The following is an 18411-nucleotide window of genomic DNA, read 5'->3' as shown; positions in this document are numbered from 1 at the left end:
TCAGTTTCTAAGATTCTCCAAGTTTTGTTTTTGTTTTTGTTTTGTCTTGTTTTGCTTTCTGGAACTGAGAGCGACAGCTGTGCACTGGCTGTACCTTCCTGCTCCCACTGAAACTATCCAGGGGGAGGTGAAAGGTCATCCTGCCCCGCTCCCCACAGCGCCTCCTTTTCCTAAAGTTGATCCTCCGCTGCCGGCTGGAAGAATCCACAGAGCACTGGGAGCTTAAAATGATAGAAGTCTGGAATCCTCAAACTTTAGAACAACAGATTTGGCGAACCACAGAATCTTAGAATAATGCCACCTGGTGGAGGCTGTTTAGCTCGCTCTTGGAACCATACCATAAAACACCTCCTTATTATAACAGGTCTCCTTAGACTGTGCATGAGGATCTCCCAGGCTCACCTAACTTGCCTCCCTAGAAAAAAAAAAAAAATTCAATTCTAGCTAGCCTCCCGTCTACTTAACCAGAAAAGAAGACAACAGAGTGGGATGGTGAGAGGGGCTGTTCTAAGAATGCTTTCTCTTTCATTTCCTGGCTGAATGGGAAGACCAGACTCACAGCCACCACCATCACAGATAATTAAGAGACATTCTGATTGGGTGTAAGTTTGTGTGTTCGGAGGAGGTCAGAATGGAAGAAAGAGGCAAAAGAAGGAGGCAGCCGAGAGCTGACTTTACCCCATGAAGGACAGTCTAGCAGCAGACCCGAGATCCAGAAGGTGATGCTGTGTGAGTCGCTCAGTTTCCCCAGAATTCCTGCCACTTCTGGACATGGGCTCGGGCTAGACAGCCAAGCCGTGTTCCAGACCTGCAGGCTCCCTAAGGGATTCGTTTTCCAAGTCTGAGAATCCAGATGCATGAGAAGGGCTTTGGATCTCATTTAATAACATGTATAGGTAAGATGTAATACCCAGGAATTTTGTTTCAGGTCAGTAAAGAAGACTTACAAATATTTGGTACAAAAAGGGTTGAAAACCATTTATTTAGATGATTACAGAGAGCAATCACTAGCCCGTGTCTCTAGAGGTGGCCTTCTAGATTGGAACTCAGAGGTGGTCCCTGCATCTTAGACTTTGAAAATGAATGTGTGCACACACACACACACACACACGAAAAGTTCTGATAAACCAATATAGGCAATTTCTGGTTGTTACTATTTAATATTATCCTCAGTAAAAACAATAGAACATGTTGGATTAAGCCCTTTCAATGGAGTTATTTCTTTTGCTATTCTAAATCTTCATTTTCCTGACTTTATTTTTTTTAACTGATTAATTAAGACCTGGTAAAGAGAGAGAAGCCACCCCTGTTCTCTATCAAGACTTTCTAAAAGAGTGTGGTTATCCTCTCTACAGACAGAGAAGCTGGGGCCAGGAGGGCTGGGTGATTTGCCCAATGAAGAAAAAAAAAATTGGAACTGAAATTTGAACTCAGGTTGTCTGATTCCTTACTGAAATAGCCTAAACATGTTGTTCATCTGCTTCCCACGTCCTACCAGACATGTTGAACCAGAGGCTGAGCTGAGGGAGAACCGAAGGACTGGAAACATGAAGAAAGGAGAATGACCCGAGTGGATTTCCCTGGGTGAATTTAATCCACCTTTATTCAGGTGGGAGATTATAGGTTATATAACCACCCCCCAGACAAAGCAATCTCTTCCCTGATGGTATCCATACCCGGAAACCTTGAATCCCAGGGTGTTCAGATTTCTGCACAGCTGATTTCCCAGAAAGTATTTAGGCAGGATCTGGTGCCCTGGATACCACCCCTCCACCTGGCACCATGGAGCTGGGAGGGGCCTTCACCATCTTTCTGGCACTCTGCTTGTCTTGTCTCCTCATCCTCATCGCCTGGAAACGGTTCAGCAAGGGGGGAAAGCTACCCCCTGGTCCCACACCGATACCTTTCCTGGGGAACCTGTTGCAAGTTCGTACTGATGCCACTTTTCAGTCTTTCATGAAGGTGAGTCTGTCTACTCCTCTCGCAGAGCTGGAAGCAACTAATTCTCTAAACAGATCATGTAGGACTTTCTGACTTCTAAAACACAGACTCTTGGAAACACAGACTTTATGAGCCGTAGATTTCTGGAATTCCAGAATCTTAAAGTCTTGGAAACGCAGACTCCTAGCACATTGGAACTTAAGACTCTCACAATCTCAAGACTTTGGAAGGAAAGTATTTTCTATCTTTAAACACAGAACTCTTGCACTCTGTTGGTCTTCAAACTTTGAGACTCAGTATCATGAAATCTTATGATTCTAGAAATTTAGCATTTCAGAGGGAGAAGCATGGATCTTGGAGTTCCATCTCATCTAGGTCCATCATTTTACAGACGTGGAAACCAAGGCTTGTGGAGGTGTTGGGGGAATTTGCCCAGGATCACAGAAGTCAAGACTTCTGTATCTTTTTCTCAATAGTCTTTCCCAGCCCAGGACTCACCTTAACTGTTATTTCTGCATTTTTATCTCCTTGAAATTTCCATCCCCTAAAATCCTCAATTGGTTGTTACTTGGTACGCCAATCAGCCCCCTCCTCTTATGTCTTCCTTCACTTCCAGCTCAGGGAGAAATATGGTCCAGTCTTCACCGTGTACATGGGTCCCCGGCCAGTAGTTGTTTTGTGTGGACATGAAGCAGTGAAGGAGGCCCTGGTAGACCGAGCAGATGAGTTCAGTGGCCGTGGAGAATTGGCTTCAATAGAGCGAAACTTCCAAGGTTATGGTAGGTAACATCAGCAATAAAAACAAAATGTAATCACACGGTGTAATGCTCTTCCTAAGTCCTATCCAGCTTCTTTGGTAAGTACTCTAAATGAATTATCGCAGTGACTCCTTTGAGAGAGCTATTAATGCCCTACTAATTTTGCAAATGAGGAAGTTGAGGATGAGAAAGTTTAGGTTATAACAGTAAGTGGTAGAACCATTTTATTTCAAACCTAAACCATCTGACTCCAGAGTATCTTCTGTGTAACTTGTGTTCTTATTTTTAATGGATTAGTGACATTGTGCACTCACTCAAGCCCTCACAGCCAACCTTATTTCTTATTTTCCTAAACATACACTTACACCCAATTCATTGGTCTCTACCTCCTCCATTCAGACAGACACCTTTCTAATGTTACCTATTCATCCATCTCTAACTGCCCACATCCTTCAATTCCAAGCAGCCTCACACTATTTTTTTGATACTTCCATCCTTATACTTTCCCTTCCATCCATCCATTTTTCCATTGATCCATACATCCACCAAAAAATCCATTCATTAATCAGACTTTCTATACAAATATTTTCCATCCAATTTATCTATACAGCTATCAAGTAACTTTCTGTTTACCCATCTATCCATCATTCCATCATCCATTTATCCTTCCATCATTTATCCACCCATTAATATTTCAGTCATCCATGTTCCTTCCAATGATTTATCCATCCATCTCAGACCATCCATCCATTAACCCTTTGCCCATTCTTTAAATCTTTCATCCACCCAACCACCAGTCATTCTAGTCATAAACTCTTCCTCCCATTCATTAATCTGCCAAAATTATTTCATTAAACTTCCAAACATTAATTCACCTATCCACGCACATCCAGGAATTTCTAAATACTTCTTACTGCCTGGTAAGTCCTTTTGTTTAGATATATTGAGGTACAGATGTGATCTTCTAGAGAATCCAAGTAGTATGGAGAAAATAGGCATGTCCCCATTCCAGGGCTCTCTATGTGCCATTCTGTCTATAGCTCCCTCCATGTTCCCATGCATCTATCCAGTGATTTGTCCAGTGCTAGGTCTCTATCCTGTAAGAAATGCTCCTTGATCTCCCCTAGTCATCACTAGCCTGATTCCCTGTCCTTCACCTCAGTCCTGGACTGTTTTTGAGGGTCCTCTAGGGATGGAACTTTACTCTCCCCACTAAGCCTGGGAGGTTGAAGGGGCTTCCTCAAAAGCAGAGTCTACAGATGCCACGTTCTAGCACCTTCCCAGTCCAGCACACAGTTGGGCACAAAAAGGAGAGGAGACAGGAGCCTGACACTGAGACTCTGGCAGGTGTAGCTCTGGCTAACGGAGAACGATGGAGGATTCTCCGACGCTTCTCCCTGACCATTCTTCGGGACTTCGGGATGGGAAAGCGGAGCATTGAGGAGCGGATCCAGGAGGAGGCTGGCTTTCTCCTAGAAGAATTACGCAAGACCAAGGGTATGGGGGATGCAAGGGGGTGGGCTACAAGGGGACTGGGTTGCTGTGGAGCGCTCAGTCGTGAGAAGATGGGCCTTGGTGGGAGAAAGCTTTGAGATGGGAGAGGATGAAAAAGATTAAAGATTTATTGAGGTTTCCAGCCAGGTTTCATGTTAAAAGTTAACATGGAGAGCAGTCCCTCCGAGCTGAGAAGCTGTCTCCTGGGCTTGAAGTTCTCAGAAAGTCTGCAGAATAAAACATAATTCTTAACTTAAAAACAAAAAAAGTTAACATGAAAGATCCTTAGAAACCACTTGACCAGAAGATTTAATCAATGGATCTGCAGGAGTTTTTGAGCTCCTGATATCACTTGGGCAATATGTGAGTTTCTGCCTTTTTCTGGTGACAAGATTTAAATTTTATTACATCGGTCTACCTACCTACCTGTCTTCTACCTAGCTGGGTAGATATTCACACATACACATACAAAAACACGTAATTTTGGGAAACACTATTTCTAAGTGTACCGTTCAGTAGTGTTACATATATTCACAATGCTGAGAAACAGTTCTTTAGAACTACTTTTCCATCGTGCAAATCTGAAACTCTATACCATTTCATTATATTTTTAAAGGAATCCATTGCCCACACAAAAATAAGGTCTGGAAAGGCTGGGGTTTAGAGAAAAAAGACACAGAGGTAGAGAAATACAGAGATGAATAGATTAGATACAGAAATCTAAATTAAAGATTCCTCCTCTGGGCTCCCTGGAGGCTAAATGGTCTGCACAAAGACTCAAATGTCCATGTACCCCCAGAAACTTATATGCAAAACTGCATATGTGTGAATATATGCATTGTCCTTGAGAAATTGTCCCCAGATCCACTGACCTGACTGGTGTCCTGTTCTACAGATGGTGCAACTGAGACCAAGGGAAGGATTTTCTTAATAGCTCAATCATAGAGGTAGACAGAATCCAGCCATCCCTTTTTTTGTTTGTTTTAATGTGCCCTTTACCACTTCTTTCCCAAATCTGTGAGTCTCCAGTACAAACAATTAAATACTAATAACAAGAAATAATGATTAAGCTCAATCAGCATTTCTTGGGTGTTTACTACATGCCAGGCAAGGTGCTAAGCATTTTACATGGATAATTACATTGAATTTTCATGAGCCAATGAAGTGGCTACTAAATTAACTTGCAAATTAGGAAAGCTAGATTAAAAACCCAAAAATGAAGTAACCAACCAATGCTATTAAGCAGTTGAGCCAGGATTCCTATCTGCGACTGAATGATTTCACATCCCATGTTCCTAAGCATGGCCCCCAACAAAGACAATTTCCATCACCCAGGTACCCCCATCGAACCCACCTTCTTCCTGAGCCGCACTGTCTCCAACGTCATCAGTTCTGTTGTCTTCGGAAGCCGCTTTGACTATGAGGACAAGCAGTTCCTGAAGCTGCTGCAGATGATCAATGAGAGTTTCATTGAGATGAGCACACCCTGGGCCCAGGTGCCACCCGCCACCTCCCTGCCCACCCCCCCACCTCAGCTAACTAAGCCCCTGCCTATACCTCACTTAATCCTCCCCACAGTCCTGGGAGGCAAGTATTGAAATGCCCTGAGTCTCCAAGAAGCAAAGAGCCTCCTCCAATTCTCAGACCCAGTGCTGGATGTTGAGCCCAGCTATCTGACTCCAGACCCAGCCCCTGCTGGCCTCCAGGGCCCATTGCTGACAGCCCTGCTCTGCTTATCCCCTCCAGCTCTATGACATGTACTCTGGAATCATGCAATATTTGCCAGGAAGACACAATCGCATCTATTACTTGGTAGAGGAGCTCAAGGACTTCATTGCATCTAGGGTCAAGATCAACGAAGCATCCCTTGATCCTCAAAACCCACGGGACTTTATCGACTGCTTCCTCATCAAGATGCACCAGGTACCTCCTCTCCTTTCCCAACCCTTTCCTCTCATGGCCTCAATCCCTAGCATCTGCAACCTTAAACTCTTCTGTAAACATGTTGGTGACAAAAGAGCAAGCATTCTTTCACATGGTTTACTTTTATTTATAGACGAGATATAGAAACTATAAAGGCATAAACTCTTAAACTCTTAAACTTTGAATCAAAAAATTCTAGGAACATGGAAACTTAAATTCTTAACACCTTTCTGATCATGTGTGCCAGAGACTTACAACTGTAGAAAAGTAGGATGAATCTTCTACTTAGAATCTGAGGAGCTTAGACATTTATAGTCTAAATTTTTGAGTTTTTTACTCAAAAGCTTTTTATATTTCCAGACTTTAAACTCCAACTTTAGTGGGAGAGGCTGTAGCTCAGTGGTAGAGTGCATGCTTTGCATACACAAGGTCCTGGGTTCAATCCCCAGTACCTCCTCTAAAAATAAATAAGTAAACCTAATTACCTTTCCCCCCGAATAAAAAATTTAAAAAGTAAACTCCAAGTTTAGAGCGTAAAGCCTTGGAGATGTGGAGGGGAGAATATAGCTTAAGTGGTAGAGCACATGCTTAGCGTGCAGGAGGGTTCAATCCCCTAATTACCTCACCCTACAAAAAAATTTTTTTAAAGTCTTGGAGATATAAAAATTTAGAAGCTTAGTATCTCTGTATCATAGAGTCTCACAATTTTAGAAATTTAGAAAATTGTATTTTTCTATATTTCTTATTTCTGCAAAATTTGTATTTTATAGACCCTCTGTACTTAGCAGTTTAAAATTATGTCCCCTAATATTCTAGAACTTTCTTTTCTTTTTTTTTTTTTAATTGAAGTTCAGTCAGTTACAGTGCATCAGTTTCTGGTGCGCAGCACACTGTCCCAGTCATGCACATACATACATATATTCATTTTCATATTCTTTTTTGTAAAAGTTATTGCAAGATATTGAACACAATTCCCTGTGCTATACAGAAGAAACTTTTCTAGAACTTTCAATTCCGTCAAGGCAATCTCTACTTTCTTCTCCCCCATCCTCCCCATTTTTCACTATACTCCAACTACACTGGCTTCCTCTTTGTTGTTCCTCTGGCACACCAGGAGCACTTCTGCCTCAGGGCCTTTGCTCTGGCTGTTTCTTCTCCCACATACTCACCTAGTTTTCCCATCTGTTGTGTTTTCCCTAAGGCCTACCCTCTACACAGAGAGAACATAAGGTAAAGACAGAGGAGGGTGTTTCTCTTCATTATCCTTCTCATTTTCAGGATAAAAGTAATCCCCACACGGAATTCAACCTCAAGAACTTGGTCCTCACCACTCTCAACCTCTTCTTCGCCGGCACCGAGACTGTGAGCTCTACACTGCGCTATGGAATGCTGCTAATGATGAAGCATCCTGAGGTGGAAGGTGAGTGTGCACCTGAGCTGCTTACCTGGTAACTCTCATTCCCAATGGGAAAGAAGACATAATCTTGAAAATTTACACCCCACAGCTTTAGACTCTTCACAATTTGGAATCTCAGGATCTCTGGCTTGGCAGGCCATTTAATTTAATCTTGTGCTTGGTGCCTGTATTGGCTTCTTACGGCTGCTATAACAAATTACCAGAGACTTAGTATCTCTTTGCTTCCATTGTCACATCTCCTTCTCTGACTCTGACCCTCCTGCCTCCTTCTTATACAGACACTTGTGAGTACATTTAGAGCCAACCTGGATTATCCTGGATAATCTTCCCATCTCAAAATCCTTAACTGAATTATATCTGCAAAGTGCCCTTGGTCATGTAGCATTCACAGGTTCCAGGGATTAAGAGGTGGATATCTCTGATGGCCATTATTTAGCCAACTGGAGTGCCAGAATCAAATAGAATCCATCTCCAATAAATTGCCATCTGGTCTGGTTGGGTAACTCCAGTAAATGAGGAACTCATTACTCGCTTAAGGAAAATCCCCAATTTTGGCCCCTCTCCCTTCTAAGGCAGTTGAAAACAAGCCAACAAATTTCTCTTGTTACAGATGATGGGAGAGACTTAACTTGTTTCCACTCCAGCTCATCTAGTCTTTCCTTCACTGAGTTGTCTTTTACTAACCTAAATCATCAGATATTTAAAGGACGCCTTCTGTGTGCTAAGCACTGACCTAGCTACTTGCACACTGGATTTTATGTAAATTTCATAACTCTATGAGTTTATTAGACATTTTGAAGATGAAGAAACGGAGGTTCAGAAGGTAAAGTCATTTTTCGCAAGATCATTCATCTGGGAAGTGCAGAGAGGAGTAAGTGCACCAGTAGTGTTCTTAGTCACTGTCACATAATTGCTGTCATTGGCTTCAGTCCTGTCTTCGTTATCGATTGTGCCTCTTTCCCATCCTGAAAGCCCAGCTGGGACCAGGACACTGTCCTCACCATCAGCCTTCCGTGGTTCCTCAGGGTTTTCAAGATAAAGATCAAACGTCCCAGCTAACATTCAAGTCTCTGGGTTGCGTGTCTCCCAATGGTCTGATGAGGATTTATTAGCCCCACTAACGTGGCAAGTGTTAAGAATTAAGAGACAATCCAAACACACATGGCCTGCTCCCTCAGGGTCCACAGGTGCTAAAGGTAAAATCCCATGGCCCAACCCTGGCCTCCAAAAACATCTCCTCTGTCATTGTCTGTTATGTTTTCTGGTCTCTTCCAGCCAAGATCCATGAAGAGATTGACCAGGTGATTGGACCGCACCGGATCCCAAGTGTAGATGACCGGGTCAAGATGCCCTACACAGACGCCGTGATCCATGAGATACAGAGACTGACAGACATCGTGCCCATGGGTGTCCCCCATAATGTCATCCGGGACACTCATTTCCGAGGCTACCTTCTGCCCAAGGTGGGGCTGCACCTTCATTGTCACCCCTCCTTCCCCTGTATCCTTCTCTTCTCCTGGTTCCCTACTGTACTCCACACTTCACACTCCAGCACTGATTTCTCCTAACTGCCCCCATCTTCACCCCAGGGCACTGATGTGTTCCCTCTGCTTGGCTCGGTCCTCAAAGACCCCAAATACTTCCGCTACCCAGACGCCTTCTATCCCCAACACTTCCTGGATGAGCAGGGCCGCTTCAAGAAGAATGAAGCCTTTGTGCCTTTTTCTTCTGGTAGGTGTTTATGATCTGAGTTTCCCTACCCCCACCCCAGGAACATGCTAGAAATGTCCTCCAACCATTGATCTGTATTTGACATTCAGGTGTGAATGGGAAATTCAGTGCTATTTCATAGAATCATAAAATCCTAGAATCCCAGAATCCCAGAATGCCAGAATCATGGAATATTAGAACCACTGACTCTGATCATTAGAAGAATAGCACTAAACAGAGCTCGGCAAACTTTTTCTAAGGACCAAATGGAATATATTTTAAGTTTTGCTGGTCATATGGTCTCTGTCTGAACTATGCAGTCTGAATTACTCACCGCCATTGTACTACAAAAGCAACCATAGACATTCGTAAATAAATGAGCATGTCTGTGATGCCATAAAAACTATAGATACTAAAATTTGAATTTTGTTTAATTTTCGCATGTTACAAAAGCTTATGTTTCTTTTGATTTTTTTCAACCACTTAAAAATGTTCAAAGAGTCTTAGTTTGCAGGCAGGACAAAAACAGACAGCAGGGAGGATCTGCCCAATGAACAGTAGCTTTGTGACTCATAATATCTTGGAACAATTGTATTTTAAGTATAAGCCACTTTGAATCTGGAGTCAGTGCAGTGATTAGGAAACAGGACCCCACTTCACCATTTACAAACGGTGGGGCCATGGTTGAGTTGCTTCAGCTGTAAAATGGAGATTAATCTCTCCAAACCATTAGAAAGGTGACTGACAAACAGTAAACACTTTTTTTTATCACCATGTCTGGCATCCAGAAGGCGTTTCAAAAACCTTTAAGAACTTGAACAGTCTTCAAATTCGCAGATCCTTTAGAACCATTCCATCTTAGAATCTGATGGAATTCAAGCCATCAGGGAAGTCGTTTCCATGTATTGAGCCCCATAAGTGGCAGTTCTTAGCAGAACACCAACTGTAGAAATTCACTGTATCTTTATAATAACCCTAAACAGTGGCTATTATCCCGATCCCAGAGATGCTGAGGAAAGAGCTGAGGTTCGGAGGCGTGGTGAGGCCAGAGCACTCCCCATGCCCCCATTATCCGGTGCAGGTGTAACCCTCCCTCCCGCCCTCCCCTGTGCCCACAGGAAAGCGCATCTGCCTGGGTGAGGCCATGGCTCGCATGGAACTCTTTCTCTACTTCACCTCCATCCTTCAGAACTTCTCCCTACGCTCGCTGGTGCCACCCGCTGACATCGATATCACCCCCAAGGTCTCGGGCTTTGGCAACATCCCTCCGACCTATGAGCTCTGCCTCATGGCCCGCTGAGCGCCCCTACTGGGCGCAGAAGGAATCGCTGGAAGGAATCTGCCCACGTGCACAGGCGCACCCATCTCCTCTCCCTAAACTCACACAACAGCCCTAAGAAAAGGCACTCTTACACTGTCATGGGACCACAGGTCAGCAGGGGTCACCCCAAAATATAGAGCTGTCTATCTTCTCTACATCCAATAGAAAAGCAATGTCTCGTCCAAGACTTTGGCAAAAGCTTGCAGATTTTTACGTTCATTTGTCCACCTCCAGTTAGGTTTCTGTCTGTACCAAATTCTTGTTGTAGATTCCATGTCTGTATGTTGTTCCCTTGTCTTTTCACTGATAATGACCAAAATCCGAGTCACAATGCTTTCTCTTTGATTCTCATATTCACCACTCTCAAAAAGGCAGCAAAGAGCTCAAGACTGCTGCGAATAGTAAGTTTATGGCGTATTTGTGTGACATCAGTAAGCACTGCAACAAAAGCAAAGTCATAAAACAGTCTTTTCAACTCCTTTATCTTTACCGATCCTTTCCTCCTGCTCATCACCAGGGGTTTCCCACCGGTTGGGCCTTCCTTATAAAACCTCCACCAACTTGCTGGGCTCATTGCCTCTTCCTCCCCTTCATCTCACTTTCTAAACCTGGTTTCCTGGTTGTTCTTATAAGAACTTCCAGTTCCAAACACTCTCCCATCCATTCTGAGGCATAGTTAAATCGCCCACAGCGCTGTCATTCCATTTCTAAACTCCTTCAACTTGCTCAGCTGATTAAAGCCCTCCTTCCTGTTTATTTTATTCAATGAATGTTTTTCAAATACCCAACATGTGTGGGCACGCTCTTCAGGTGAACAAGAGAGACGAAACTCCTGCCCTCGTGGAACTTACATTCTAGTGGGGAAGATAGACCACGAAGAATCAATCAATCAATGATACAGTGCATTAGAAAAACAAAGTAGGGAAACGGGATAGGGAATTCCAGAACTGGAATTTGAAATTGGTGGCATGGGTGGTTTCACAAGGCAATAAGGAGCGAGCTGTGCAGATATCCGGGAAGGGAGTGTTCCTGGCAGAACAATTAAAAGAGCAGAGAGAAGAGGGGAATAGCTCAGTGATAGAGCACGTGCTTAGCATGCACAAGGTCCTGGGTTCAATCCTCAGTACCTCCATTAATTTTTTTAAAAGAAGAGCAGAATTGTAAGACAAGGCTGTGTGTGCACTCAAGAATCCACAGGGAGAGATGTGTGGCTGAAGTGGAGGAGGAAGGAAGAGTGTAGGTGTAAATGAGATGAGCGCAGAGGGTTAAAGGGCCAGATTGTGTGGGACCTTGTGGGCCTTGGTGAGGACTTGAGTGCAATGGAGGTTGGTGAACATAGGGTGACGTGTATTGACATGTTTTTAAAGGCTCACACAAGCTGTTGTATGATGAATAAACTGAGGGACTGAGAACAAAAGCAAGGACCAATTAGGAAGCTTCAACAAGCAGTGATGTTGGCTCAGCAGAACCCTGATGCCTGAAGATGATTGATTAGCTCTCAAAATGAATGGGAATTCTGGAAAACCAGGCTAAGAATATGATTGGGGGGAAAAGAGTTGTGCCTGGAGAACATTAGCCAAGATAATGGGCAGAACCACCCAACTAGGGGCTGCTGCCACCACTGCCACCCCACCCAACCCCCGGGGAATTAACACTACTGTCTTGGAAGCCTTGACCCATCGTAGCCACTGTGGACGACTTCCTAACTGCCCCTGCATTTTTGTGTCACTTCCTCAAGCCAGGTTCAAAGTTCCCAGCAGGATGGACCCAGTTAGCCCAGCCATTATTCGATGTTAAAACTTTAGGGCTCAGAGTGTGGTGAGGAAGAAGTCATGGCACCCCTTCAGCTGCTGTGGTGGGAGGCAAAGCCTTTCCCCTGATGAGGAGTCACTCAACAGGGGCTTTTCCAAAACTGGAAGGGAATTTTGAGACTGGGTATGTGATAAACAACAAATGCTATGAGGGACAAAATGTGTGTTGGGTCTTCTGGGAAGCAGAGGCTCAGACAGAGCTGGGAGGGTGTCCTTTTACTGGGGGGTAATGTGTGTGAAGGATGGAAGAGGATGGGTCAGGAAAAGTCTTCAGACCAGGATACAGATCTGATACCCATGAAAGGAAAGAAGGGAGGAAGAAAAATTGGGCAGTGAGAGACTTGGAAAGATAACTGACTCACAGCCCCATCTGAAGTGAAGACTGCTATTAGGCATGTCGCACATTGGGCTAGAAATGGTCAAGCCTTGTCTCCGATTCCTCTTAGTTACCGGAAGGACGTGGATGCTGCTGCAAGATGAGGCTGTCAGCTGACGGCACTCCTGAGGCTGAATGGCAAGTTCTCCCTTGAAGGGAGATCTTAGCAGCACATCCCTGTGCCTGCCACCGTCACAAACATATATCAGTAAAGCTTTTTGTGAACATAGCGCATCAGAGTTACAGGCACCACTCTAAGTCCAGTAGTCATCTAGCATGCTTAGCTGTGAAAAACCTTGCTCAAATTACCTGGTATACAAGTCTAATCCATAAGGCAGGGCAGAGAATGGCTGGATTTTCCCTGGGTAAAGCATGGAAGAGCTCTAGACCCTCAAAAGAGCCTTGACCTTATTGATAAGGCGAGTCGATTAGAAATTTCCTAGAAATTCCGAGGGCTATAAGGCTGGAGTTGTTCAACACACGTCCCTATTTTAATGGGGCCCTGTGGGAGGACCTGATGACCTACTGGTGACTAGAATGGAGTCATTCACTGACCACAAGGGGCTCAAACGGTCCAGAGAGGAAGACTGACTGATCTCTGGACAGTGACAGCCCAGGGTGGCCAGAGCCTTGATGGAAGCACAGGATACGGTTGAAGATTACGATGCAAGAAGAGGAGCCCGGGGGTTTGGGGTGACACCAGGTGGTATGAGACAGGTTTGAGAAATCGATATCCCTTTCATTTCCTTGGACTGAATTCTTTCTCAGAAATTGGTGAATCAATTGTCTTTATACAGTCACTGTTAGGACGAGCCAATCAGGATATACAAGTCAGAGAGGACATTGTCTTTACTATGGGTATTTGGATTTCTTTTCTTTTCTTTTTTTTTGATCTTTTAAAAAAAGTTGATTGAGATATAACTCACATGTCATAAAATTCCCCCACTCAAAGTGTAGAACAAAATGGTTTTTGATACCTTCATAGATAGGGGCAACCATCACTGCAGTCAATTTTAGAACATTTTCATCACTTTGTTCAAAAATAAGCCTCAGACTTTCTAGATGTCACTCCCTTAACTCGTCACCCAACTCTCCACCCTAAGCAACAACTAATCTATGTTCAGCCTCTGTGGATTCTCTGTTCCTGACTTTCACTTAAATGGAGTCATACAACATGTGGTCCTTTGTGACTGGCTTCTTTCACCAGGCACAGTGTTTTCAAGGTTCCTGCTAGTGGTTGTATGTATCAGTACTTTATTCCTTTTTATGGGCGAATAAAATTCCATTGTATGGCTATACCATATTTTGGTTATCTATTCATCTGTTGATGGATGTAATAGCTTCCTAGGGCTGGTAGCCCTAGGTACCTATCAAAGTATCACAAACTGGGCAGCTTTAAAAAAAAAACAACAGAAACTTTGGCCATGGCTCATGACTTAGCTTATTTCCACTGAGATGCTGATGAACATAAGGGCTGGTGTTTGCGAGACAAACTTGTGTTTGAAAGAAGTTTTCCAAGTAGATAAGGTATATTTGAACATGTGACAATTGATATATACAGAACAGAGGGTTTTGTTTTCTTTGTCTCTGTCATGGTGGTAGCAGGGGTGAATTTCGCAAAGGTGCCAAATATCTGTAGGACATACTAAATCTGAGAATTTTTTTTTTAACTGCTGCCCCATAGAGAATTTCCATAGAATTCAATTTCATTATTTAAAGTCACTTTTCTATCAACCAGCCTCAGTCTGAAACTTGAGACAGTAACTAGACTAGCTATTCTGAAACTATCTTAAGACAGTTTTATCAACTGTGCTTTAATTTACAAAGGTTATTTTAAAGTCCTGTTCTTTTGACTATTCTAAAGATTACATGTTCTTTTTATGGTATACCCTTTTTTTTTTTTTAACTGAAGTACAGTCAGTTACACTGTGTCAATTTCTGGTGTACAGCACAATGTCCCAGTCATGCACATACATACATATATTCATTTTCATATTCTTTTTCATTAAACATTATTACAAGATATTGAACATAGTTCCCTGTGCTATACAGAAGAAACTTATTTAAGATCTATTTTTATACATAGTGGCTAACATTTGTAAATCTCAAACTCCCAAATTTATCCCTTCCCATCCCCTTTCCCCAGTAACCGTAAGTCTGTTTACTATGTCTGCAAGTCGGTTTCTGTTTTGTAGATGAGTTCTTAGTGTCCTTTTTTTTTTTTTGGTTCCACATATGAGTGATATTATATGGCATTTTTCTTTGTCTTTCTGGCTTACTTCACTTAGAATGATAATCTCTAGGTCTTACATGTTGCTGCAAATGGCATTATTTTATTCTTTTTTATGGCTGAGTAGTATTCCATTGCTTTTTGTGGTGTGCTCTTATTTAGATATTACTGTTGAGGTATATATATGGCAATGGTGGGCTTAATTCTTAATTTAAGAGATCAAAAACTTTAATCATATTATATCATATATGTATTATATATATCATATCATATATATAATCATTTGATATAAAATATGATTAAAGTTTTTGATCTCTTAATATCAAATGCATTTGAACAACCCTGAATTTTTACTCTCCTCTCCTCATGACTGCTGATTCGGACATCATATTTGACATCTGACTGTTTTGTGTACCCTTCACTGCTTATTGTGGATAAAGATGCTTTCACTACTTTTGTCTTTTAACCTTCCTACGAGCTTTTACAAGGTTGATTTACTACCTTTACTGTATACTTGCCTTTGCCTTTACAGATGAGCTTTTTCCATTCATAATTTCATGTTTCTAGTCATGATCTTTCCTTTTTCTCTTAGGGAAGTATCTTTAGCGTTTCTTACAAAGCTGGTTTGGTAATGCTAAACACTTTTAACTTTTGCTTCTCTGTAAAACTTTTGATCTCTCCATCAGATAGGAACGAGATCTTTGCCAGGTAGAGTATTCTTGGTTGTAGGTTTTTCCCTTTCATTACTTTTAATATATCAAGCCATTCCCTTCTGGCTTGCAGAGTTTTTGCTTAAAAGTCAGCGGATAGCCTTATGGGGGTTCCCTTGTATGTGACTCGTTGCTTTTCCCTTGCTGCTTTTCATATTCTCTTCTTACTTTTGATTTTTAATTATAATGTGCCTTTGTGTGGTTGTCTTTGGGTTGATTCTGTTTGGGACTCTCTGTGCTTCCTGGAGTTAAATGTCTATTTCTTTTCCCAGATCAGGGAAGTTTTCATCTATTATGCCTTCAAATATGTTCTCTGCCCCTTTCTTTCTCTCTTCTCCTTCTGGGACCATTATAATGTGAGTGTTAGTATGCTTGATGTGGTCCTAGAGGTCTCTTAAACTGTCCTCCTTTCTTCTTATTCTTTTTTTTTTTTCCTATCCAGCTTCTGTGCTTTCCACTACTGTCTTTCAGATCACTGACCCATTTCTCTATATCACCTAATCTACTTTTTATTCCTTCTAGTGTATTTTTTATTTCAGTTACTGTTTTCTTTAGCTCTGTTCAATTCTTATTTGTATTTCCTAACTCTTTGTTAAACTTCTCAGTTTGTTCATCCATTCTTCTCTCATGTTCTTTGACCATCTTTGTGATCACTACCTTGAACTCTTTATTCGGTGGATTGCCTGTTTCCACTTTACTTAGTTCTTCTGGGGTTTTATCTTGTTCCTTCATTTGGAACATGTTCCTCTGTCACCTCATTTTGCCTGTTTTGCTGTTTTTATTTCTATGTATCTAGTAGGTTGGTTATGTTTCCTGACCTTGGACAAGTGGCTTTTTGTAGGAGACATCCTGTGGATCCTAGCAGTGCACTCCCCACTGGTCACCAGAGCTGGGTGCTCTGAAGGCGGCCCCTCAGAGTGGCCTGGGCCCTTCTGTCCTGGTAGACTGACTACTGTGGGTGGTCTGGTAGGCACCGCCAGCCCCATTCTGGTTGGTTGTCAGGCTTTACTTCATGCAGAGGCTGCCACTTGCTGGCTGGTCTTGCCAGATCGTGAAGCAGCTGGCTGTGGAGCCCTAGGTGGACCTGGGGCTAGTGTTGGTCCACTGGTGGGCAAAGCTGGGTTCTGGGTTGGCTGGTTGCAGAGCCAGAGTTCCCAGATCTACTGTTAGCCTGCTTGTGGGTTAGGCCAGTTCCTGACATGGCTGGATGCAGGGTCTGGTGTGTCCCATAGCTGTTGTTGGCCTTTTGGTGGGTAAGGCCGTGTCCTAGGGCAGCTGGGGACTCAGGGGGTTCTAAGATCACCAGCCTAATGGTGGGTGGGGCTGTATCCCTGCCCAGCTAGCTGCTTGACCTGAGAGTGTCCCAGCACTGATGTCAACAGGCTGGTGGGCAGGGCCAGGTCCCAGCACTCATAAGCTAGAGGGAGGATTCCAAAATGTCACTTGCCAGCACCAGTGTCCCATAAATAGCTGCCACCAGTGTCTACATCCCCAAGGTGAGCTGCAGTTGCCTCCTGCCTCCCTGGGAAGCTCTCCAAGATCAGCAGGGGGTGGGTCTGGTCAAGGCTCCTTTCAAATGACTGCTTCTGCCCTGGGTCTCAAAACATGTGAGATTCTGTGTGTGCCCTTTAAAGTGGAGTCTCTATTTCCCACAGCCCTCTGGCTCTCCCGAAAGTAACCACCACTGGTCTTAAAAAGTCAAACGTCCTGGGGGCTGAACTTCCTGGTGCAGGACCCCCTGGCTGGGAAGCCCAGTGTGGGGTTTGGAACCCCTCAATCCTTTGGGAGAACCTCTGCCACTTTAATTATCTTCCCATTTGTGGGATGACCAATTGGGGGTGTGGGTCTTGACCACACTGCATCTCTACCCTTCCTACCCATCTCATTGTGGTTCTTTCTTTACAGCTGGTTGTAGAAGATCTTTTCTGCTAGTCTTCAGGTCTTTCTGATCAGTAGGTGCTCTGCAAATCATTGCAATTTTGGCGTGCCTATGGGAGGTGGTGTTTTTGGGGTCTTCCTACTCTGCCATCTTGGCCACTCTAACAGGTGTTCTATTACTAGCTGTTTAATAAGTGAACCACTTGCCCAAATTTTCTCTCCATTTCTTAGTCCTACTCTGAATAGGCTCTCCTCTCAAGAGCACAGCTTTCTCTAGCACTTTCTCCAATGAAGGTTATTCATTTAATCACTTTCAGTGAGACCTAGGGTCAGAATTAGGGTCAGTACCTCTCGCTTCTCAATACCATTTTGACATCCTTGAGCATAGACATCATAGGTGCTTTTAAAACTCTGTCTGCTAAATTCCAACATTAGGGTCATGTTAGGGTTGTTCTCCACCAGTTGTCTTTTCTCTTGAGTATGGTCATATTTTCCTGTATCTTCAGGTACCTAGTAATTTTGGATTTTATTCTGGATATTGCAGTGATACATCATAGAATCTCTGGATTCTGTTATGTTCTGTTGAAGGATATTGGTTTCTTTTGTTTTCATGGAGCAGTAGTCTCCCGTCAGTTCTTTTTGCCTTAGCTGGCACAACTTGGAGTTTTCTAGCACATAAATAGTTCATCGGTCAAAAATTTGGACAGAGTTTATACGTGGAATTTGGATGTCCCACTCTCTGTCGCTCCCCTTTTTTGAGATTCTACCACCACTACCATCAGGTGCTGTTATCATCCTAAACTCTGTCCTCTGGTTCTTCAAGTCAGAAAATCTCCAATGTT

At 43.2% G+C, this 18411-nt stretch overlaps 1 protein-coding gene and 1 long non-coding RNA gene across 4 annotated transcripts in view; one reads left to right on the top strand and one right to left on the bottom strand.

The window, feature by feature from the left end:
- The window catches only part of LOC135322060 (uncharacterized), a 29380-nt gene that overhangs the window by 6581 nt on the left and 4388 nt on the right, over window positions 1-18411 (bottom strand). Inside the window, exons 2-3 of one of the 2 annotated variants that reach the window (XR_010382365.1) lie at window positions 5548-5638; window positions 4304-4420 (exon numbers count right to left, since the gene is read on the bottom strand). This is a non-coding gene — a long non-coding RNA (uncharacterized LOC135322060). Of the gene's footprint in view, window positions 1-4303; window positions 4421-5547; window positions 5639-18411 lie in introns of those variants that run through there. The other variant, XR_010382364.1, reaches the window with a different exon arrangement.
- LOC105093361 (cytochrome P450 2G1) lies at window positions 1675-10640 on the top strand. Of its 2 annotated transcripts, XM_010985230.3 has the most exons (9): window positions 1675-1962; window positions 2558-2720; window positions 4047-4196; window positions 5529-5689; window positions 5940-6116; window positions 7395-7536; window positions 8809-8996; window positions 9123-9264; window positions 10362-10640. In XM_010985230.3, the coding sequence occupies exons 1-9, from the start codon at window positions 1783-1785 to the stop codon at window positions 10541-10543; spliced, it is 1485 nt and encodes a 494-aa protein (XP_010983532.2). In that variant the 5' UTR covers window positions 1675-1782; the 3' UTR covers window positions 10544-10640. The 2 variants fall into 2 exon arrangements, with proteins under 2 accessions (XP_010983532.2, XP_064345416.1); XM_064489346.1 differs by lacking the exon at window positions 2558-2720 and having other exon boundaries at window positions 4037-4196.

The sequence above is a fragment of the Camelus dromedarius genome, chromosome 9 (assembly GCF_036321535.1).
Source record: "Camelus dromedarius isolate mCamDro1 chromosome 9, mCamDro1.pat, whole genome shotgun sequence".
Lineage (NCBI taxonomy): Eukaryota > Metazoa > Chordata > Mammalia > Artiodactyla > Camelidae > Camelus > Camelus dromedarius.
The sequence above is the reverse complement of the archived record's forward strand: the minus strand, read 5'-3'. Positions and strand labels throughout refer to the sequence as shown.

Excerpts from the sequence above, each read along its gene's own strand:
- LOC105093361 (XM_010985230.3), top strand. The coding sequence starts at position 1,783 with ATGGAGCTGGGAGGGGCCTTCACCATCTTTCTGGCACTCTGCTTGTCT. Across the intron at positions 2,721-4,046 it reads GCGAAACTTCCAAGGTTATG|GTGTAGCTCTGGCTAACGGA; the intron begins GTAGGTAACATC and ends AGACTCTGGCAG. Across the intron at positions 6,117-7,394 it reads TCCTCATCAAGATGCACCAG|GATAAAAGTAATCCCCACAC; the intron begins GTACCTCCTCTC and ends TCTCATTTTCAG.